We start from the raw sequence: 19,679 nt of genomic DNA on the forward strand, positions 1-19,679 counted from the left end.
CAGAGGAGTGCAGAAGCGGATGTAGCTATAGACTACTGCGGCTTGGAGTAGATCAAAGCAGCAGCGATCACTGAGGAGTGTGGATGAGAGTGCTGACAGCAAGAGGGGGTCCCCCTCCATCTGCCTAAACTTGCCATCTAGGCGCCTGTTGGTAGGTTGTGCCGAATGGGGTTTAAGCCAACCCTTTTTGGCAAATACCACCATGTCTATTTGCGTTGGAATCCCCGTTATAGCCGTGGGGCGTAGAGTGAGGACCTCTGCTAGGACCCCCTGCCTTCGGTTGTTCCACCTCAGGCTAAGAAAGCCCCAAGTATTCGGACAATCCGGCGAGCCGATTATGGAAGGCCATGGCCGACGACGGTGTGTTGGGGTCCTCCTCCTCATCCGTGCCCACCAAGATGTCCTGCTGGGAGCCGGTGGTTGCGGGGCACTGACAGGGGCCGGCGGCTGTGGGGCTGCCAAGACTGTTGGAGGCATGTGAGCCAGAGTGGTGGGAACTGGTAAGGGCAGCTGGGGCTGCACTGTGGGCAGAGTAGCTGGAATCACGGGCAGAGTGGCCGAAGGTGCTAGCGGTAGAACTGGAGCGAGCCTGTGCCTGATCACATCCCTGAGGATGATGTCCATCTGCGTAGACCTCCTGAGGGTCAGAAACCTTTAAAAAAAAACCTGTCTTCAAAGGCCCGTGGATTGCTTGGAGGTGCGGGCATGGACCGAGACCTGGACACACACTGCCTTGTTGTCTGTGGGGTGTATCTGCCCTGTGACGATGAAGGGAAAGCTGTAGGTCAAGTGCCTGGTAAAGACCAGTCCCACCTGGAAATCCGTTCCCCAAAGGGGATGGTGTCGGGCGAGCCGCCATTTTATCTGGGCCACGGCCATCTTGTCGGGCTGCATGCCACGTGCCTGTGTCCTGGTGCTTGCCGCGCTTTGCCCAGCCTCTTCCAAGACTCTTGGTGATGGAGGTTGAGGCCTACCCTGCACCTCAGGACGGGGACTGGTAGGCTGAGTGGCCTTGGCTTGTCGCCAGTAGCGCTGCATACAGGCACTACCTCAGACATCTGTCCGGTACTAGGGCTTAGCCCCTCGGGTGATACCCGGTAATAGAACTCTGTGGTCCCTCAGTGACGTCTCCGGAGGCGACCTTCCAAAGAGCTCCCTTCACTGAGCTAGTCTGTTCTTCAGAGCGCGATGTGTCAGCGCATCGCACGCAGTGCAACCTTCCCAGCCGTGGTCGGGGCCAAGGCAGCAGAGGCAGAGAGCGTGGGGGTCCGACTTAGGGAAGAGTCCATTGCAAGCTGAACACCTGCTGAAGCCCGCTGACGTCAACATACGCCGGGGGAGGAGCATGGCACCAGAGGACAGAGGTAGCTGATTAAAAACAAGAAAGAAGAAGACAAAAAACACTTAACTAGGGAAGAGAGTGTGGAATTACTAAGCCGGAGGCATAAACCAGGAGCACTGGTGAAAGCGGTCTGTTCCCGTCAACGCGGAAAAGAGGACTGAGGAGTGGCACCCGTGGACTGAGTCAGGGCAGTGCATGCTGCCAAGGCCACGCCTCTAAATTTAAAGGGGAAAAAGATTTTTTTCTGGTGAAAAAGGTTCTGTCTCCCGTCCCTAGCGAAGGTCGCCCATACTGTATGGAAGAAAGGGGACGAGACGTAGGAGTACAATCTGTGTGCCTTAGTTGCAATTGTTGCTGATGCTGGCACTTTAATAAAGTGTCACAGATGTCCGAGGCTTGCCAGAACAGTGTTTGTGTTGCTGTACTTTTTGTTTGAAGTGTGCCTGTTTCGTGATAAGTCATTTAATGAGTTATCAATTGTAATTAAACTTCATTACTGTCCATTAGATAAGTCATGTGCTTTATTATGTAATTTGAGACTGCACTTGATACACAACAGAAACAATTATTGGCTTTCTTAATGTGCTTTTAAAACGATACATGGCTTTCTCCTTATGTGTTTCTAGCGCAGCATAAAGAAACACCGAAGTATTACTATATAACACTCATGTCAGTACACAGACATGGAGAGGGAATAGCTTCTGAAAACATCTCAAGATGATATTTCAATCATATTCATTAGTCATCTCAGTAGAGTAGAAAGAAAATACTTTATGGTGTAGTCAAGAGTTTTAATCAACCATATTCACATTTTTTGATAGTAAGGGGAATCATCAGAAAAAGTCAATAGATGAATATATATCAAATAGACATAGTCCATAACTGGACAACAATTACAAATTAGATAAGTGTACAAAACAATTTGAGGTAATATATCAGGAGATTTCCAAACAATCGAAACAGAGTTAAATACAACAAAAGCTACATCGGTGCCTCCACTGGGATAGGAACCCTGGGCTCCCAGACTATTTTTCAAAAGCTATGTGCTCAAAAATATATGTCTACTATACTCTCATACGCTCCAGACATTTGTTTCCTTATTTCCTGATGCACAGCTATCTGGATATTTGAACCTATATCATTGGGAATACTGAAAGCTACATTTTTGTGTTTTCCATGCTTTCATGAAGTTAATTTTCAAGTGCCCTCGCATCCACCCATTGTACATTAATCTTAGCACAGGCAGGGTCTGATTGATAACCCAGGCACCACTTTGTTGCCAATATTAGATACACATTTGCATCATCATCAAAACAAGTTAGCTGAACAGTCACACATTTCCAAATGCATATCGAGAATAGATACAATCAGAAACATTTAAAGACATAGCTCTATTATGGTATTTGGTATCAAGCATCGCTCTAGCTATCAGATCACTACATGCTCAATATAGATCGGAATTCCGTTAAGCAAGACACCAAATCATACTAATTTATTTCTGCATTGGCCAAATGAAGTCACTTTGGCTACATATTTATGCAGTTTTTGGAGCAGGTCAACCTCAGAACTTTAAAAAATCTCAGATCTCTTCCATTAAAGGGATTCAATATGGGTTCGGCCAGACTGATCTTGGACGCAAAGCTACACATTACTTACGTGTAACTCCTCTTCTCCAGCATGGGGCTGGCATGGATTCACACGCTCATGAATATTCCCTATCACAAGGCTGGGAATCCTCAGTAAAAAAGAAAAGCAGTTTTGCTTTAGCCTGAAAACTGCATTTCTCCTCTAAACCAATCCTGGTCCTTTGGGTCATACTGCCCCAAACCAATGACAGTCGTCTCCGTAAGCTCGACCCCTGGTGGCCATCTTAGGATTTGGTAGAGCACGTAAAGTGACCGTATGAACCAAGAAGAGTCACAGAGGGGAAGGAGGGAGGTTTGCATGTGAATCCATGCCAGACCCATGCTGGTTCCTTCTCCAGCATGGGGTCTGGCATGGATTCACATGCTCATGAATACGATGGCACAGCAGTACATATACACAACCATCGGAAGTGGCAAGGCTCAACAGTAACAATACAATTATCCCTGGATCAGATTCACCTAAAGCAAATAGGTTGTGCAGCACCGCTTGGCCGACACGGGACTTCTCCCTGGAATCCCTGTCGAACTCAGAATCTCATGAAGGTGTGGATGGACCCTCACGTAGCAGCCCTGCAGATGTCAAGAGTTGAAAAGTCTTCCAAAAATTCTTCATGCATTCCACATAGAATTACAAAGCAAGAGCAACATCCAGCAAATGCAGCATCCTTTCTGCCGGCGTAGAAGGATTCGCTAAGAAGACTGGCAGAACCAAAGGCTTATTGAGGTGGAATTCTGAAGGAACCCTCAGCAGAAAGGTGGGCTGGGTCTGAAGCACAACCCTAGTAGCGTGGAAAGACAAGTACGGCTGCTTGCAAGATAGGGCCTGACCTCCCTGATCCACCTGGCCAAGGTGATAGCCACTATGAAAGCAGTCTTCCATGAAAGAAACTTCAAAAGGGGCCTGATGCATCAGTTCAAACCGGGCCCCCATGAGCTTAGTAAAAGCTACGTTGAGCAGGAGCCTTCACTGGTGGATAAGTCCTGAAGAGGCCCTTACAGAACTCTTTGACGAGCCTGAGTGACCACAGGGGTGGCCTAAATGGTGACCTGGTGTAACGGGATATGGCAGCCAGATGCACCTTGATTGAGGCATGCACCATGCCAGCTTTGGCCAGGGAAAGTAGATATGGAAGGAGCTGCGGAGCCGTGACTCACATCGGTGTAATCCTCCAAGAACTACACCACACTGAAAAGCATTTCCACTTGTGGCTGTAACATGACAACGTAGAGGAAGCCCTGGCCTTCGTCAAGATCTTCTTTCATTCCAGCGGCAGGGAATAATGCCCAAAATCTAGGGCTGCAGGTGCCAGGCAGCAAGGCTAAGCAGCGCTGCGTCGTGGTGCAGTATTTTTCCATTTTCCTTGGAGAAAGGATCAGGAAGTGGAGGCAGCAGGATGGACCGAGCAACTGACAGACGGAGCAGGTCTGGCTACCAGATCTGGCTTGGTCCCACTGCAGCAATGAGAATCATCCTGCAGTGACATTCCTGCTATGTGTGATCAACACACTGAGACAAAGAGAGCAGGCGGAAGGCATACAAGAAGAGTTCATAACACTGGAACTAGAAGGCATCCCCAGATCCCTCGGCTGAGGGAACCTCTAGCACTTTGAGTTGGCTGCCATCACAAAGAGGCTGATCCAGGGTTGGCCCAACTTGCTGAAGAGAAAGGTCACTTGATCTTGACAGAGCTCCCAATCATGGCAGGACCGCAGCTCCCTGCTGAGCAAGTCTGCAATGGATTCTTGGTGGCTGCCAGGTGAAACGGGATGAGGAACATGTCCTGAAGTATGGCCCAGTGCCACAGGGATAGAACATCCGGGGAGAGGCCGTCCCCTCCCTGCTTCCGGATGTAGTACATGGTGGTGTTGTCATGAAGATCCTCACCACCTTCCCCCGCAGTTGAGGCAGGAATGACTTAAGGGCCCACAAGACTGCCTGAAGCTCCACAATGTTGATGTGAAGGTCCTTCTCCACCTTGATGCGATTGCCTCTGGCATGTAGCTGTCCGGTATGTGCCTCCCCCAATCCTTTCAGAGAGGCATCCGTGGTGACTGTGGCCTGGTACTGTGGGTCCTGAAAAGGAGCCCCCTTTGTCAGATGCAGGTGCACTCCCAACCATCGTAGAGCCTGTCAGAACTCCTTGTTGAGGGAGATCTTCTCCAGCCACAGTGCATCCAGGAACCCCTGAAGAAGCCTCATTTGGAGCCGGCAGAATGGAATGAGGTGGATGCAAGAGGATATCATCCCCAACAGAGACTTGATGGCCTGCACCATCGCGGACTGCGCGGACGACAAGCGCTGTACCTTCCCCAAGATGGGTGTTACCCTCTTCTCCAAGAGATGGCAAGTGTGTTGAGACGGGCTCCCAGGAACAGAGCGTTCTGCGATCGCTCCTCTCCAGACTTTGAAGAGTTGATGGAGAATCTGAGCTCTTTGAGAAGGCAAATGCTTTGTCATGTGCTGGACTGCGTGTCCCTAATTGGAAGGGTGTCCTCAATTACACTTGCACCAGAATAAATACACCCCTCTAGGGAAATAAGGCCAAGAGTCTATCTTGTAAGGGTAACAAGTTTAATCTTACAAAAATGAGGATAGTAGCAAATGAATCTGCTGCCTGAATGGTCTTCTCCTGTCCCTCATCCGTTACAGTAGTCCCAGGCAGGAGGTTATATAGGCCGGGCTTGCTGTGGTGGCGTCACTGGATACAGACTATGGCTTCATCCCAATCCATCCTTCTTCCATACAAGGGATGCTCCAAAGCCTTCCTTTCTTCATTGTCAGTGATTTCTGTCAGAACATGCTGCTCTACATTTTGCTAGCTGATGTAAGAATACACTGTAGCTCATGCTTTCTTTCATTTTGCTACCTATGAATATTTTATGTACAAAAACATTTTCCAGCCATTCTCTCCATATTTCACTAATTCTACTCATGTGTATCTGAGCCCCCTAGGCTCCCCCCACCCTTAATTTTGTGCGCCGAGCATGTAAATCCCTATTCTTAGCCTGCATGGACCCTTGACGGTGTAACGCTCACCTGATTCCCGTAGAGGCGCCGGTCTTGACTGGGCATATACCGTATCTTCAAAGGTGATGTGTAACACACGGCTGGCTCTTTGGGCTGGACCTCTGTGCACTGTATGTCTGACTCGAAGGGTAAGATGTCTGCAGATAGAAAATATGGGATTAAGGAACTGGGTTATTGAATGTCTCTCTCTTCTTCCCTTTCTTTTCTCCTGTAGAACCCCAAAGGTTAACGCTCTCACCTTAGGTAAGTGAACGCCGTGCTCTCCATCTGCCTCGGGGCAGGGTGCTGTAACCACTTTCTTCACTGGATAAGGGGAGCAGGCCTCTTGACTTCAGAGGACTGCTGTCCGTCGTTTACTGCACGAACGGTAAGTTTCGAGTAATTCTAATGTCTTTAAAGTCTTTAGTAATGATGTTTCTTGTTTTGCAGGGTTCCGGCGATGGCGGATGACGGGCTGAAGTGAGTTGAAGATGGAGCCCGTGTGATGAATAGAAGCGCCTGGAAGCACGTAAGTAAGCGCTTGTTGCCTGCTTCACGATGCGCTCTAACTGTCTTTTTATTTTGCAGGTACAAGTTCGGAGCGGCTGCAGCGTGCCGGAATACCCACTGGGTTAGATGTGGAAAGGAGTAATGGCACGTGAGTATTAAAGTTCCCCAATGTCTTTAAACGCACCTTGTTTTGTCTTTCAGATGCGGGATGCAGCGCCGAAGGCCTCCGGAGCGTGCGAAGAGTTGGTAAGCTTTTGTCTTTCAGATGCCGGAATGCAGTGTGAAGACCTCCGGAGCGCACGAAGAGTAGGTAGCCTTTGTCTTTCAGATGCCGGAATGCAGCGCGAGGAGTTGGTGACAGCCGATGGACCCGGTAAGTGAAGAGCTGTCACTGAAGACCGTAATGCTAACCTGTTCTTTCTTGTCTTTATAGGTGTTGCTGAAGACTGGATTCAGGATGGTAAGCCTTTCCTTAGGCCCAGGATCAGATGCAGAAGACACGATGAGCGTTCTGCTGCAGAGGATGCAGAATAACGCAAAGCAAGATTCATCCATCGGGTGTGGTTTAAATAGCCTCCTGTAGTGCTTAGGTGTCTCCTTCCACAGCCACGCCTAGGTAAGAAAAGAGTTCCTGCTTTCCAGAAGAGTTCCAGTGTTCTGAATCTAGGGAGTGGCTCCTGCCCCACCCAACAGGAAAAGTAGTTCCAAACAGAAGAGGATCAGAGGCTCAACTGGCAGGCAAGTAAGCAGCATGGTCTGCTGCAGGTAAATCCACCCAAGCATTATGAGCCCGGCGCTTCCAGCGCTGGGACTGGGCATATTTATGAGCCTGGTGCCACTGGCGCCAGGACTGGGTCCAAATGGTCCCAATTGGGACTGGTTGGCACTCAGAACCTGGGTTATGGATCTGCTTCCAAGGGAGTTGGGAAAACCCTGACCTTTTGGAAGCAGAGATCATGACAGTACCCCCCCTCAAGGCCCCTCCCAAACCGGGCTTCTCCGGGGGTTTTGGCTTGTCAGGAAATGTTCGGTGAAATCTTTTGATTAGGCGAGGAGCGTGGACATATTCAGCAGGTTCCCAGGATCTCTCTTGGGGGCCGTAGCCTTTCCAGTCAATTAGGTAAAATAGTTTAGATTTGGAGATCTTGGAGTCCAGAATGCTTTTGACTTCAAACTCGAGTTCTCCATCAACTAGGATAGGTTTTGGAGATTTAGTTAGTCGGGTTTGAGGTTGCACAGGTTTTAATAGAGAGACGTGGAAGACCGGATGTATCTTCATGTGCGGGGGCAAGTCCAACTTGACCGCTACTGGGTTTACGATGGTAGTGATGGAATAGGGACCAAGGTATCTTGGGTTGAATGTGCGTGGCCCTTTTAGAGGTAGATATTTGGTGGATAACCAGACTTGATCCCCTACTTGATATTGAGGGGCTTCCTTCCGATGTTGATCTGCTCCTTTCTTGTATTGTTCTTTAGCCCTTTGAAGGTGAGAAACAGCTTCCTTAAAGGCTTGGGTGATTGTAGAATGCAGGTAGTCTACTGCTGGTGTTTCAAGATCTTGGAGGGGATCCAACTCCGAGGTTCGAGGGTGACTGCCGTACAAAAGAAAAAACGGGGTTTTCCCAGTTCCCGAATGGACAGAGTTATTGTAGGCATATTCGGCTATCCAAAGGATGTCTTTCCAAGTTTTTTCAGTTTGTTGCAGCATGCAGCGTAAATACTGTTCCAGAGTTTGATTGGTCCTCTCAGTTTGTCCGTCGGTCTGAGGGTGGTGACTGGTCGATAGTCTCACATCAATTTGAGCCGACCGACAGCAACTTCGCCAAAAATGAGAAATAAATTGACTGCCTCGATCCGAAATTAGAACCGAAGGAAAACCGTGCAGTCGGACGATCTTTTCGAGAAATTCTCGGGCCAGAGTTGCTGCTGTTGGCAAGCCTTTGAGCGGAATGAAATGCGCCATCTTGGAGAATAAGTCCACGATTACTAGAATCGTATTGTATCCGGAGCATGGAGGTAGATCGGTGATGAAGTCCATAGAAAGCGTATGCCAAGGGCGAGGTGGGATGTCAATAGGGCGTAAGAGGCCTGCTGGTCTTTCCTTTTGACTCTTGTTTTGGGCGCATACTCCACAGGACATTATAAAGTCTCCGATATCTTTTTTCCAAGACGGCCACCAGAAGTAGCGCTTGATCTTTTCTGAGGTCTTGGCCATACCGGGATGTCCTTCCAATAAAGAATCGTGATAACAAGAGATTACTTTTTTCTGTAAATCTGTGCTGGGTAGGTATAATCTTTCTTGGAAATACAATAAGTTGTCCTTTACTGCAAAGTCCTTTCCCTGCAGATGCCAATTCTGTATGTCTGCTGGAGTTACAAGTTGCCTGGCTTTATCCTTAACTTCCTCTATGGATTCTGTGGCGATTACACCCAGAATTCTTTGTTCGGGAATGATTGGTACAGGTTTAGGGTTGATCAAGTGTTCTTCCACTCCCATCCGAGAAAGGGCATCAGCTTTACCGTTCTTTGTACCAGGTCGATAGGTAATTATGAAGTCAAACTCGGCAAAGAATAATGCCCAACGGAGTTGTCTAGAGGATTGGGCTTTTGCGGTTTTCAAATATTGCAGGTTTCGGTGATCCGTAATCACAGTAACGGTGTGTCGGGCCCCCAGCAGATAATGCCGCCAAGCCTTAAAGGCAGACTTGATAGCCAGAAGTTCCTTGTCAGTAATCGTGTAATTGATTTCAGGAGGCGAGAATTTGCGGGACCAAAATGCCACGGGATGCAACTGATTGGTTACCGGGTCCTTTTGTGATAGAACTGCCCCCATGGCAAGGCTTGAAGCATCAGTTTCCACGATGTAGGGGAGTTCGGGGCGAGGGTGTTTTAAGATTGGTGCAGAGATAAATTTAGTCTTCAAATCCTGGAAAGCTTGTTCCGCCTCGGTAGACCATTCAAAACGTTTGTTTTTCTTTAACAAGGCAGTGATGGGCTGGACTATTCGAGAGAATTCGGGGATAAACCTGCGGTAAAAGTTAGCGAAGCCTAAAATGCTTTGCACACCTTTTACGGAGGATGGTGATGGCATTTGAGAACTTCATCGACCTTCTTTGAATCCATACGCACTCCGCCAGGTGATAATATGAATCCCAAGAATTCAACTTCAGTCACGTTGAAAACACATTTTTCCAACTTAGCGAAAAGTTTGTGTTGACGCAATCTTTCGAGGACCATTTTCACGTGTTTCCGATGTTCAGATTCCGATGAAGAATAAACGAGGATGTCGTCAATGTAAACAACAACACACACATCTCTGAGCTCTCTGAGGACATCGTTCATAAAATATTGAAAGACGGCCGGGGCATTGCAAAGTCCGAAGGGCATGACTTGATATTCAAATAGCCCATACTTGGTGCGGAAGGCCGTCTTCCATTCATCGCCCTCTTTTACTCGTACCAAGTGGTAAGCTCCTCTAAGATCCAGCTTTGTATATATGCATGCTTTTCTGACTTGGTCCAGGAGTTCAGGGATCAAAGGTAACAGATATCTATTCTTAACAGTGATCTGGTTCAGGGAGCGATAATCTATACAAGTTCTAAGTTCTCCTTCCTTTTTTGAAACGAAGAACAAAGCTGAAGAAGCAGGGGACTTGGAAGGACGAATAAACCCATTTGCCAGGTATTGATCCAGGTATTGTCGAAGGTGAAGGTTCTCAGGCTCGGTGAGGGCATAAATTCTACTACAAGGAGGAGTAGATCCAGGTATCAGGTCTATCTGGCAGTCATAAGAACTATGAAGAGGTAGAGAGTTAGCCTGATCCTTCCGGAAAACATCTTGGTATTCTAGGTATTCGGGAGGTAACTGGGAGTCTCTGAAGAAATTGCTGCCAGTGCAACACCAGGTGGAGGGTGACAAGTAGAGACACATTCTGGAAACTGGACCGTTCTTGCTCGCCAATCGATCAGAGGATTGTGTTTCTCTAACCAAGGTATTCCTAGAATAATCTGAAACTGAGGGGCCTTGATCACATCGAACACGATCTTCTCATGGTGTCCATCTTGACTTACTAGCGTCACCTCTTGAGTGGTATGCGTTACTGGCCCGGAGGCTATCTCCGTACCATCCACCGTAGTAATGACGTCCTTTACAGCCTTGGGACAAAGAGTTAGATTCATCCTCAAAACCATTTCATGATCCACATAATTGCCGATGGCACCGCTGTCGACGTAAGCTTCAATTGCATGTAATCGATCCGGATTATCAGGGCTAATGAGGACCATAGGTGGTATCACGAAATGCGAGGTCACGGAACTGGTTTTCACGCTTGGCAAGAGGACCTCTATTCTTGTCGGGCGAGGTCGTTTCCCTGCTCAGAGTTTGTAACTTTGGTAACTGCAGCTCCTACTGCCTTCTTGGCAGGTTTCACCGGACAGTCTCGAAGAAAGTGCCCTGAGTTTCCGCAATAGAGGCATAATTGCAACTGTTTTCTCCTTTCCCGCTCCTTTTGTGTTAGAGGACCTTTCAGACCCCCTATTTGCATGGGTTCCCCGGAGTCTACTCCTTTGGAAGGAGTTGGCGGTTTGGAAAATACTCGAGCATCAAACTTGGAACGATCGGCCTTCCTGTTCTGCAGTCTGTGATCTATTTGAACGACTAAGTCTATATAGTCCGAACAATCTTGTGGGGGATTCACTACTTGGGCTAACACATCTTTGAGCTCTCCACATAGACCTCTATAAAACAGCGTAATCCTTTTGTCCTCAGGCCATTGAGTTTCCACTATCAGTCTGTTGAAAGACGCAATATAAGCCAAAAGGTCTTGATTACCTTGTCGCAACGAAAGAAGCTCATTGTCCAAGGCCTGCCCCTGTGAATGTCTTGCGAACAGTTTTTCCATACTGAGCTGAAAAGCTTGAAAATCATGGAGGACCGGATCATCTTGATTTACTAGAGGGATCGACCAGTCTGCCGCATTGCCACTAAGGTACGAAAGCACGAAAGCTACTTTAGCTTGATCAGTTGGAAAGGCTGCTGGCCGGCATAAGAAATGCAACCGGCACTGATTGATAAATACTGCAAACCTCTTTGGGTCACCAGAAAATCGTTCGGGCGGAGCCAGAGGTACATTCCCAGGTAGGTTGATCTGCACTGCATTCATAGAGGATGTAGAAGGAAGATTTCCCCCAGATGCGGGTAACAGGGTCTGTCTGGCTTGTGACTGTAGCAATTGTCTAGCGAGATCATCTGTTCGCTCCTTGGAAATAATCAGTTCCCTTCTTAGAGCGTTCGTTTCCTGACGGGCTGCATGCACTTCTGCCCTTAGTTCCCCAAGTAACTGGGCTAGCTGGTCAGTATCCGAGGTTTCCATAGCGCCTGGACGGGAGTTTTGTGGTAGGCTTTGCGTTCTGTAACGCTCACCTGATTCCCGTAGAGGCGCCGGTCTTGACTGGGCGTATACCGTATCTTCAAAGGTGATGTGTAACACACGGCTGGCTCTTTGGGCTGGACCTCTGTGCACTGTATGTCTGACTCGAAGGGTAAGATGTCTGCAGATAGAAAATATGGGATTAAGGAACTGGGTTATTGAATGTCTCTCTCTTCTTCCCTTTCTTTTCTCCTGTAGAACCCCAAAGGTTAACGCTCTCACCTTAGGTAAGTGAACGCCGTGCTCTCCATCTGCCTCGGGGCAGGGTGCTGTAACCAGTTTCTTCACTGGATAAGGGGAGCAGGCCTCTTGACTTCAGAGGACTGCTGTCCGTCGTTTACTGCACGAACGGTAAGTTTCGAGTAATTCTAATGTCTTTAAAGTCTTTAGTAATGATGTTTCTTGTTTTGCAGGGTTCCGGCGATGGCGGATGACGGGCTGAAGTGAGTTGAAGATGGAGCCCGTGTGATGAATAGAAGCGCCTCGAAGCACGTAAGTAAGCGCTTGTTGCCTGCTTCACGATGCGCTCTAACTGTCTTTTTATTTTGCAGGTACAAGTTCGGAGCGGCTGCAGGGTGCCGGAATACCCACTGGGTTAGATGTGGAAAGGAGTAATGGCACGTGAGTATTAAAGTTCCCCAATGTCTTTAAACGCACCTTGTTTTGTCTTTCAGATGCGGGATGCAGCGCCGAAGGCCTCCGGAGCGTGCGAAGAGTTGGTAAGCTTTTGTCTTTCAGATGCCGGAATGCAGTGTGAAGACCTCCGGAGCGCACGAAGAGTAGGTAAGCCTTCGTCTTTCAGATGCCGGAATGCAGCGCAAGGCGTTGGTGACAGCCGATGGACCAGGTAAGTGAAGAGCTGTCACTGAAGACCGTAATGCTAACCTGTTCTTTCTTGTCTTTATAGGTGTTGCTGAAGACTGGATTCAGGATGGTAAGCCTTTTTCCTTAGGCCCAGGATCAGATGCAGAAGACACGATGAGCGTTCTGCTGCAGAGGATGCAGAATAACGCAAAGCAAGATTCATCCATCGGGTGTGGTTTAAATAGCCTCCTGTAGTGCTTAGGTGTCTCCTTCCACAGCCACGCCTAGGTAAGAAAAGTGTTCCTGCTTTCCAGAAGAGTTCCAGTGTTCTGAATCTAGGGAGTGGCTCCTGCCCCACCCAACAGGAAAAGTAGTTCCAAACAGAAGAGGATCAGAGGCTCAACTGGCAGGCAAGTAAGCAGCATGGTCTGCTGCAGGTAAGTCCACCCAAGAATTATGAGCCCGGCGCTTCCAGCGCTGGGACTGGGCATATTTATGAGCCTGGTGCCACTGGTGCCAGGACTGGGTCCAAAAGGTCCCAATTGGGACTGGTTGGCACTCAGAACCTGGGTTATGGATCTGCTTCCAAGGGAGTTGGGAAAACCCTGACCTTTTGGAAGCAGAGATCATGACAGACGGACAGCATACAGCTGGTGAGTCACCTCATGTGTTGCCAGTACTTGATATGATATGGCATTTATAACGCGCCTATGCACAAGTGTTTCAAGGCTAGTGAAGAACTACCGTGGAAGTCTGTAGTCCATTTTCCATCTACTGTGCTAAGATTTTGCAAATGCATAGGATCTTACATATCAAATCTATTCAGCTAATAGTCAGTTTTGCCTTATGTTTAAACAATAACTGCCTTCTTCAGTGTCTGCCCATGTCCTCCTTCAGTGCCAGCACGTCTATGTGTGTGATTATATTTGCATGAGAAAGCCTTCCCAGTGCCCCTCCCCTGCCCATTATAGTGCCGAAAAGAAGTTGTGCCTAATTCTAAAGCGGGTGGGGGTGGACCCTGGTTCCTTCCCAACAACTGCCAGCATGTGAGAGCGGTAGCTGATGAGCCAGTTGTCCAGATAAGGTAGACGTGAATGCCCTCGAGTCGTAAATGCGCTGCCACCAGAGCCAGGCCTTTTGTGAACACCTTTGGTGCTGACTTCAGGCCGAAGGGCAGGACCTTGAACTGGTAGTGTTGTCCCTGGACCACAAACTGGAGGAACTTTCAATGTTGTGGATGAATGGGGACGTGAATGTAGGTGTCTTCCAAGTCCAAGGTCGCAGGATGTCTCCCTCCTCCAGCTGGTCGAGCATGTGCTGCAACGTGACCATAATGAACTTCTGGGACTTCAAATACTTGTTGAGGCACCTTAAGTCTAGGATAGGGCGCCATCTTCCTGACTGTCACCGAAAGTATCTGGAGCACACTCCGGAGGTGCTGGGGGACATCTTCCATCACTCCCTTTCTTAACATGGCCTGAACCTCCTGCAGCAGGTGGTCATGTGTAGTTCTTGATGCGCCACAGGAGGAATGCAAAGGCACCTATGTTGAAACTCCAAGGTGTCCCCTTGCTTGTCAACAACATTCGCAAGCCGACCTCCCACTGGGGTGCGAAAGTGGGGACCCAGATCCACAGCCAGTTCAGGCCTGCTTGGGCATGTGCATCCTAGCCTGTGGGCAACAACAACGCTGGCATCTGCTGCCATAGACCTGCAAATGGCCTCTGTAGGCTTCCAGGGCCGTGAAACCGGAGAGTTGATGATACAGGGTGTTATACCCCTTGGAGGACCTGCTGGACTTCCCCCTTGAGGATCAAAAGGACGACAACCTCGTCTTCTACAATGTCCCCAGTGAGCGTGCTGTCTCTGCATCAGTCAATCGTCTGGAGAGACTTGTCTATAGTCTTGCCAAATAGATTGTCCCCAACAAAGGGCCTGTCCACCGCCTTGGACTGGAAATCCGCCCTGAAGTTAGTGGCATTCAGCCAGCCTGGGCGTTAGAGGGACAGCCTGTTGCCAATCTGGCGGAACCTGGTATTTGCGATGTCCAACGCCATCGTGATGGCATGATCTAAAGCTACCTCGCCTTCCTGGAACAGGGCCAGGGTCTCAACCTTCTTGCCCTCTGGTAGGAAGTCCAAAATGGGCCCGAGCTTACACCACAGCTCGCTGACATAGCAGGATAAGATGGCCAGGGCATCAGCAGCCTTGACGGTGGAGGCCGCAGTGTAAATGATGCAGTTTCCCATGCATCAAGCTTCTTCCCCTCCTGGTCTGGAGGCACCATGGCCGAAGAAGATGTGTTTGACGAGCGCTTCCTGGAGGCAGCAGACACCACAGAGTCCAGAGAAGGCTGTGATCTCAAGCATCTGGGGGCTGAGTCTGGGACCCTGTACTTCTTCTCCAGCCTCTCACTCATGGGAGGAGCAGAACTTGGCATCTTCATCAAGGCCAAACCTTCCTCTCAGAGATCTTCCACCTGGATTCCTGCATTAGAAGAGGAACCCCTCCTTCCTAGTCTCCTCTGGTACCACATTGAAGAGGGTGGAGGCCCTCGAGAGCATGGATTGAAAGGAACCTAGCTCGTCCGGTGGCAAAGCACTGGTGGGCTTGTTGGCCCCCACCGGCTCTCCGTCAGCCAGGATATAGTCATCAGACTCATCATATGAATCACAGTAGTGTCGGAGCTTGGTGTAGTCGGGGACACTCGCTTAGCTGGGAGGGGGAGTTACATGGGCAATAGCCACTCCTTGCCCTTATCCGATTCTTCCGGGAGTGACGTAACGATTGGCACCACCACCTTCACGGGTGTGTCAGCTGATGTCGTCAGCACAGCCACTGCAGAAGCCGTATGCCGTGGAGGCAAGGCCACTCATGGAGATGTCGTAGTGACCGTAGACACCACCGTTGTTGACAGGCCCCCTTTCGACAAAGTCATGATGGTCGTCGACGGTATAGTAGATGAAGTGGATGCCGGTGCCCTCGTTGACAGGATCGTGATAGTCGATGGGGTGGACGTCCTTGAAGACGAAACAGTCACCAACGGAGTCGTGGTCTTGGTCATGATGGTGTCGTAGACAGGGGCTGAGAGGAGCCATCCGAGGACTTCTCCTTTGAAGTCTTTTCCAAAGACAACAATCGAAGCTATGATGGGGTCAAGGACTTACTCTTGGAAGGAGCACCCCTAACTGGCAGGCTTGCTGTGGATGTAGTCCGAGAGGAGGAACGTGCCCTTCCTGAACTGGGTCCTGCAGCTGCAGCGATCTCAGCGGGATCCGTAGCGTGGTGCTTAGCCTTCTTTTGGACAACCAGCAAAGGGCATCCTCAAAGGACCTCAACCTCTTCTCAGAGGGAGAACGCCCATGGGAACGGCCGGTCTTGGATTAGGCATGACCATGCCCTGAGGCCTAACCTGCCATCAAGGTCCTTTTTGATCTTACTCGAAAAACTACAGCAAATATCGCATTTTTCCTCATTGTGGTGTGGATGCAGGCAATACAAGCATTTGAGGTGGCAATACTCGATATAGACATTGCATAGTCTGCATTTCACGCAAATCTTGAGACTCCTCTACTCATTGGACATCATGGAAGGCACGAAGTAGGCCCAAGCTAGGGCCTTCGACTTGAAGAAAGAACTGGTGATTAAGCAGATCTTCGCCAACAGCGGAATCCCGCTGCCGGTAGGTGATCAACGATCGACAGGAACTATCGGAGAATGACTCCCAACACTGAAACGTGCAGTAAAAATTGAGCTTATGGAGAGGACTGTCATTGGATGGGGGCAGTATGACCCAAAGGACAATTATTGGTTTAGACGAGAAATGCAGTTTTCAGGCTAAAGCAAAACTGCTTTTCTTTTTTGATTCCCAGCTTGACGACAGGGAATATTCAAGAGCATGTGAATCCATGCTAGACCCCATGCTGGAGAATATTTCAGGCAAAATACCCCAAAAATGCAATGTTGTCTACTGAATTTTTTGCATATGATCAAATACAACAGTTCAAGGTGTTTTTTCCACATTGCTCCACATCACCACCCAGCTCAAGTTGGTGAAAAGTGAACATGACGAAGAGCCTCTTGTCCAATCTCTGGTTCCTATAATAAGTATAAACCTGCAAAAATACTTCATCGGCATTCAGTTATGAACATTTGCAAGATTTTTACACAGTACCCATAGGAAACAGGTTTGCCCCCAAAAAGACTATTTTCTGGGCACCTGAGGTAGGAGAGGCTGCAATGTGTGAACTCAATTGCAAATGATTGGTGTTTTTAGATTATTACTCTTTTCACCCAGCTGCTTTTCCCTTCTCCACTCCATCAGATCCTTCCCTACATATCCCCATACTACACAGGCACTGCAGAAGTAGGCTGGGAATATATATGGCAGGAATATAGACTATGGGCCTGATTCACAGAAAACTTGCCAGACGTAACTGAATTAGTACTGGAAAGCACCTAGTTGATTCACACAAAAAGGGACCAAACAGTAGCTCTGACTTATTCCTCAATTACTTTTCTCCTGCCAGGAGTAAGTCTGAGCTACCTATGGTAATGTTTTGTGAATCTAATATTCACTCTCCAGGAGTAAATCAAGAATACATCTGAGTTACAACCAGTGACTTGTTGGTAAATCTGCCAAGTTGGCATTCATATCCAGGTCGAAATAGGTCAACTGACCAAATCTTACTCGTGTTGCTGTAACTAGAGAGGCAACTCGACTCATGGCTTTTCTCTTTATCCTGGGATAAATGCTAAGATCCTGTGTTGTACTTGGGTGGAAACATAATTTAAAAATACATCTTATTGTTTCGTTTAAGAACAAGGAGTACCTGAATAGTGTGTGAATCCGATGCCTGTCCCAGGATTTCCAGGAGTGCTGGATCGGACACAAAGAAAAATCTCGGGAATACCAAGCGCTTCTTTTCCAAATAACCTGTCAGCGATTTCTGGCACATCTCAAGTTGTTCCAGCAAATGAGGCAGCAGCTGTGCCATGGTCTCATCGCCGACGCAGCACTGGACAATGTTTGGGTTCTCATGGGCTCGCTGGATGATCTTCTGCCACGACTTGTCAATGTTCTGAAACCTTTTTGCTTCCTACAATGTGATTTAACAGTTAGATATTTGAATGTCTAATGCAGCACAATTCGTTATACCACTTGACAATGTGATCATTTTGCAAATGGTGGTCATTATTGCTAGGCTTTATATGAAGCACCAGGGGGCCAACTTACTTACAGACTGAGTGATATGAATACCACTGGATTGCCTGCTGGAGCGGTATTCTTGGTGAAGTGATTTACTGATGGGGGTATATTTTCTGTAAAAGGGCCCAGAGGCATTTGAAGAGTGCAGCAATACAACATTCTTGAAATATAGCCTTATGGGTAAATGTGTTTACAAAAACAACTAAAACTACTTACATACACAAGATAATTAAGTATAGATTAGAATTTGTAAAAACCTTTATGTAATATCTTTGAATATATTTCTCTCCTTATTTGATCAAATTGGTCATACCAAAACCTAATTTTTCCGGCTCGTCTCTTGGTTCTTAAAAGACTTGCTCTGGCTCGGAGATTTCAAGGTTTTAAGGATTTTAGCAAAGGTTCGTTTTGCCGAAGAAGGCGTTTTAGAACGACACAGTATGGGCATTAAAGAGTCTGCTATGCTATGGCCGAGCACACAAATCCCATGAAGGGGATGTGAATAGGAAATTAAGAATTGAATAGCAGGTGCCTTGTCCCCAAACTCAACATTTGCACAGGGACTCCCTGCTTTACTTATATATGCATATCGATCACAATAAAGACAGTGGGCCTCTTTATGAGTCCAGCGGTAGCCGTGCGGTAAAACCGGCATGCTGCCGCCAGACTCTGAAATTTTCCGACGCCTGGCTCCACAAAAACACCAGGGGATTACAACCCTGGTGTTTCTGGTAGTCAGATACCGGAAAATTGTTAATCCCCATTCCCACTGAGTCCCATAGGACTCAATGGGAATGGGGATGACGGAAGCACCGGCACCATTAATAACGGTGTCGGTGCTTCCCGGAAAGTCTGCGGGCGGGTGCTGTCCCACCCGCCAGGTCGGCACCCACCCGCAGACTCGGAGTGTGCCGGTCCGGTATCAACTGTGCCGGTAGGCTTACATGCACCGTTGTTACCAGACCAGCACACACGTAATGAGGCCCAATGACTTGAGTGAATACACAATCTTTGATATCAGGGCAACCCTGCAAAATACAAACCTGCGGCAGCTGCTTTGCAATGTCACCACCAACAAACACGGCTTCAAGATAAATCCAAAGGTTCTGCACAGTCAGCCAGTTCTCAATGATCTCAGTGGTGTTTGACAGCTTCTGCACCCACTGTTGGATTGTTGGTTTGAAAGGTGCATTGTACCTGTGTAAAACATAGCGAGAATACGGTTTTACAGTGATCCTTCCCACACAGATCAACCATACTGCAATATGTACTTCCAGGGTGCTTAAAACATTCTGTGTAAACGCATCCCATTTGTTTATCATCACCACTAAATTGATTGGATAAGAAAATAACTGCTTCAGTAAATGTGCGTGATTTTAGGAGACTGAGGTGGAACTAAGATCACCCATTCCCCAAGAAGCAGATATGATGAATGTAATGAAGTCACAATGTGGAAGACCCCTTTGCTTTGGCCAGGAGAACATGGGGATGCAGGGGTGGAAGTCTCACTTTAGGAAAAATGGTGGCGCTGTGTAGGTAACACAGGTCTCGGAAGGGGAAGGATTCAGCTAGTAAGTATGGACAGACTCCACCGCAAGAGCTCAAGGGTCCAGGAGGCAAGGAGAGAGAGGGAGTGGGGAAGGACAAGCAAGGCAGGAAAATGGATCTCCATGATAAAGCCAGGGACAGACCGAGGTTAGTGGGATACCAACGGCTGGCTATTACCCAGAGCA

At 48.3% G+C, this 19,679-nt stretch overlaps 1 protein-coding gene across 1 annotated transcript in view; it reads right to left on the minus strand.

Moving 5' to 3' along the window:
- Nucleotides 1-19,679, minus strand: part of LOC138497282 (dynein axonemal heavy chain 5-like) — a 1,499,851-nt gene that overhangs the window by 928,530 nt on the left and 551,642 nt on the right. The window contains exons 36-37 of the mRNA XM_069620634.1: nt 18,990-19,143; nt 17,570-17,836 (exon numbers count right to left, since the gene is read on the minus strand). Coding sequence (XP_069476735.1) covers nt 17,570-17,836; nt 18,990-19,143 — 421 coding nt within the window. The remainder of the gene's footprint in view (nt 1-17,569; nt 17,837-18,989; nt 19,144-19,679) is intronic.

This window comes from Ambystoma mexicanum, chromosome 5q, assembly GCF_040938575.1.
Source record: "Ambystoma mexicanum isolate Mex_15411 chromosome 5q, UKY_AmexF1_1, whole genome shotgun sequence".
NCBI classification, from domain to species: domain Eukaryota; kingdom Metazoa; phylum Chordata; class Amphibia; order Caudata; family Ambystomatidae; genus Ambystoma; species Ambystoma mexicanum.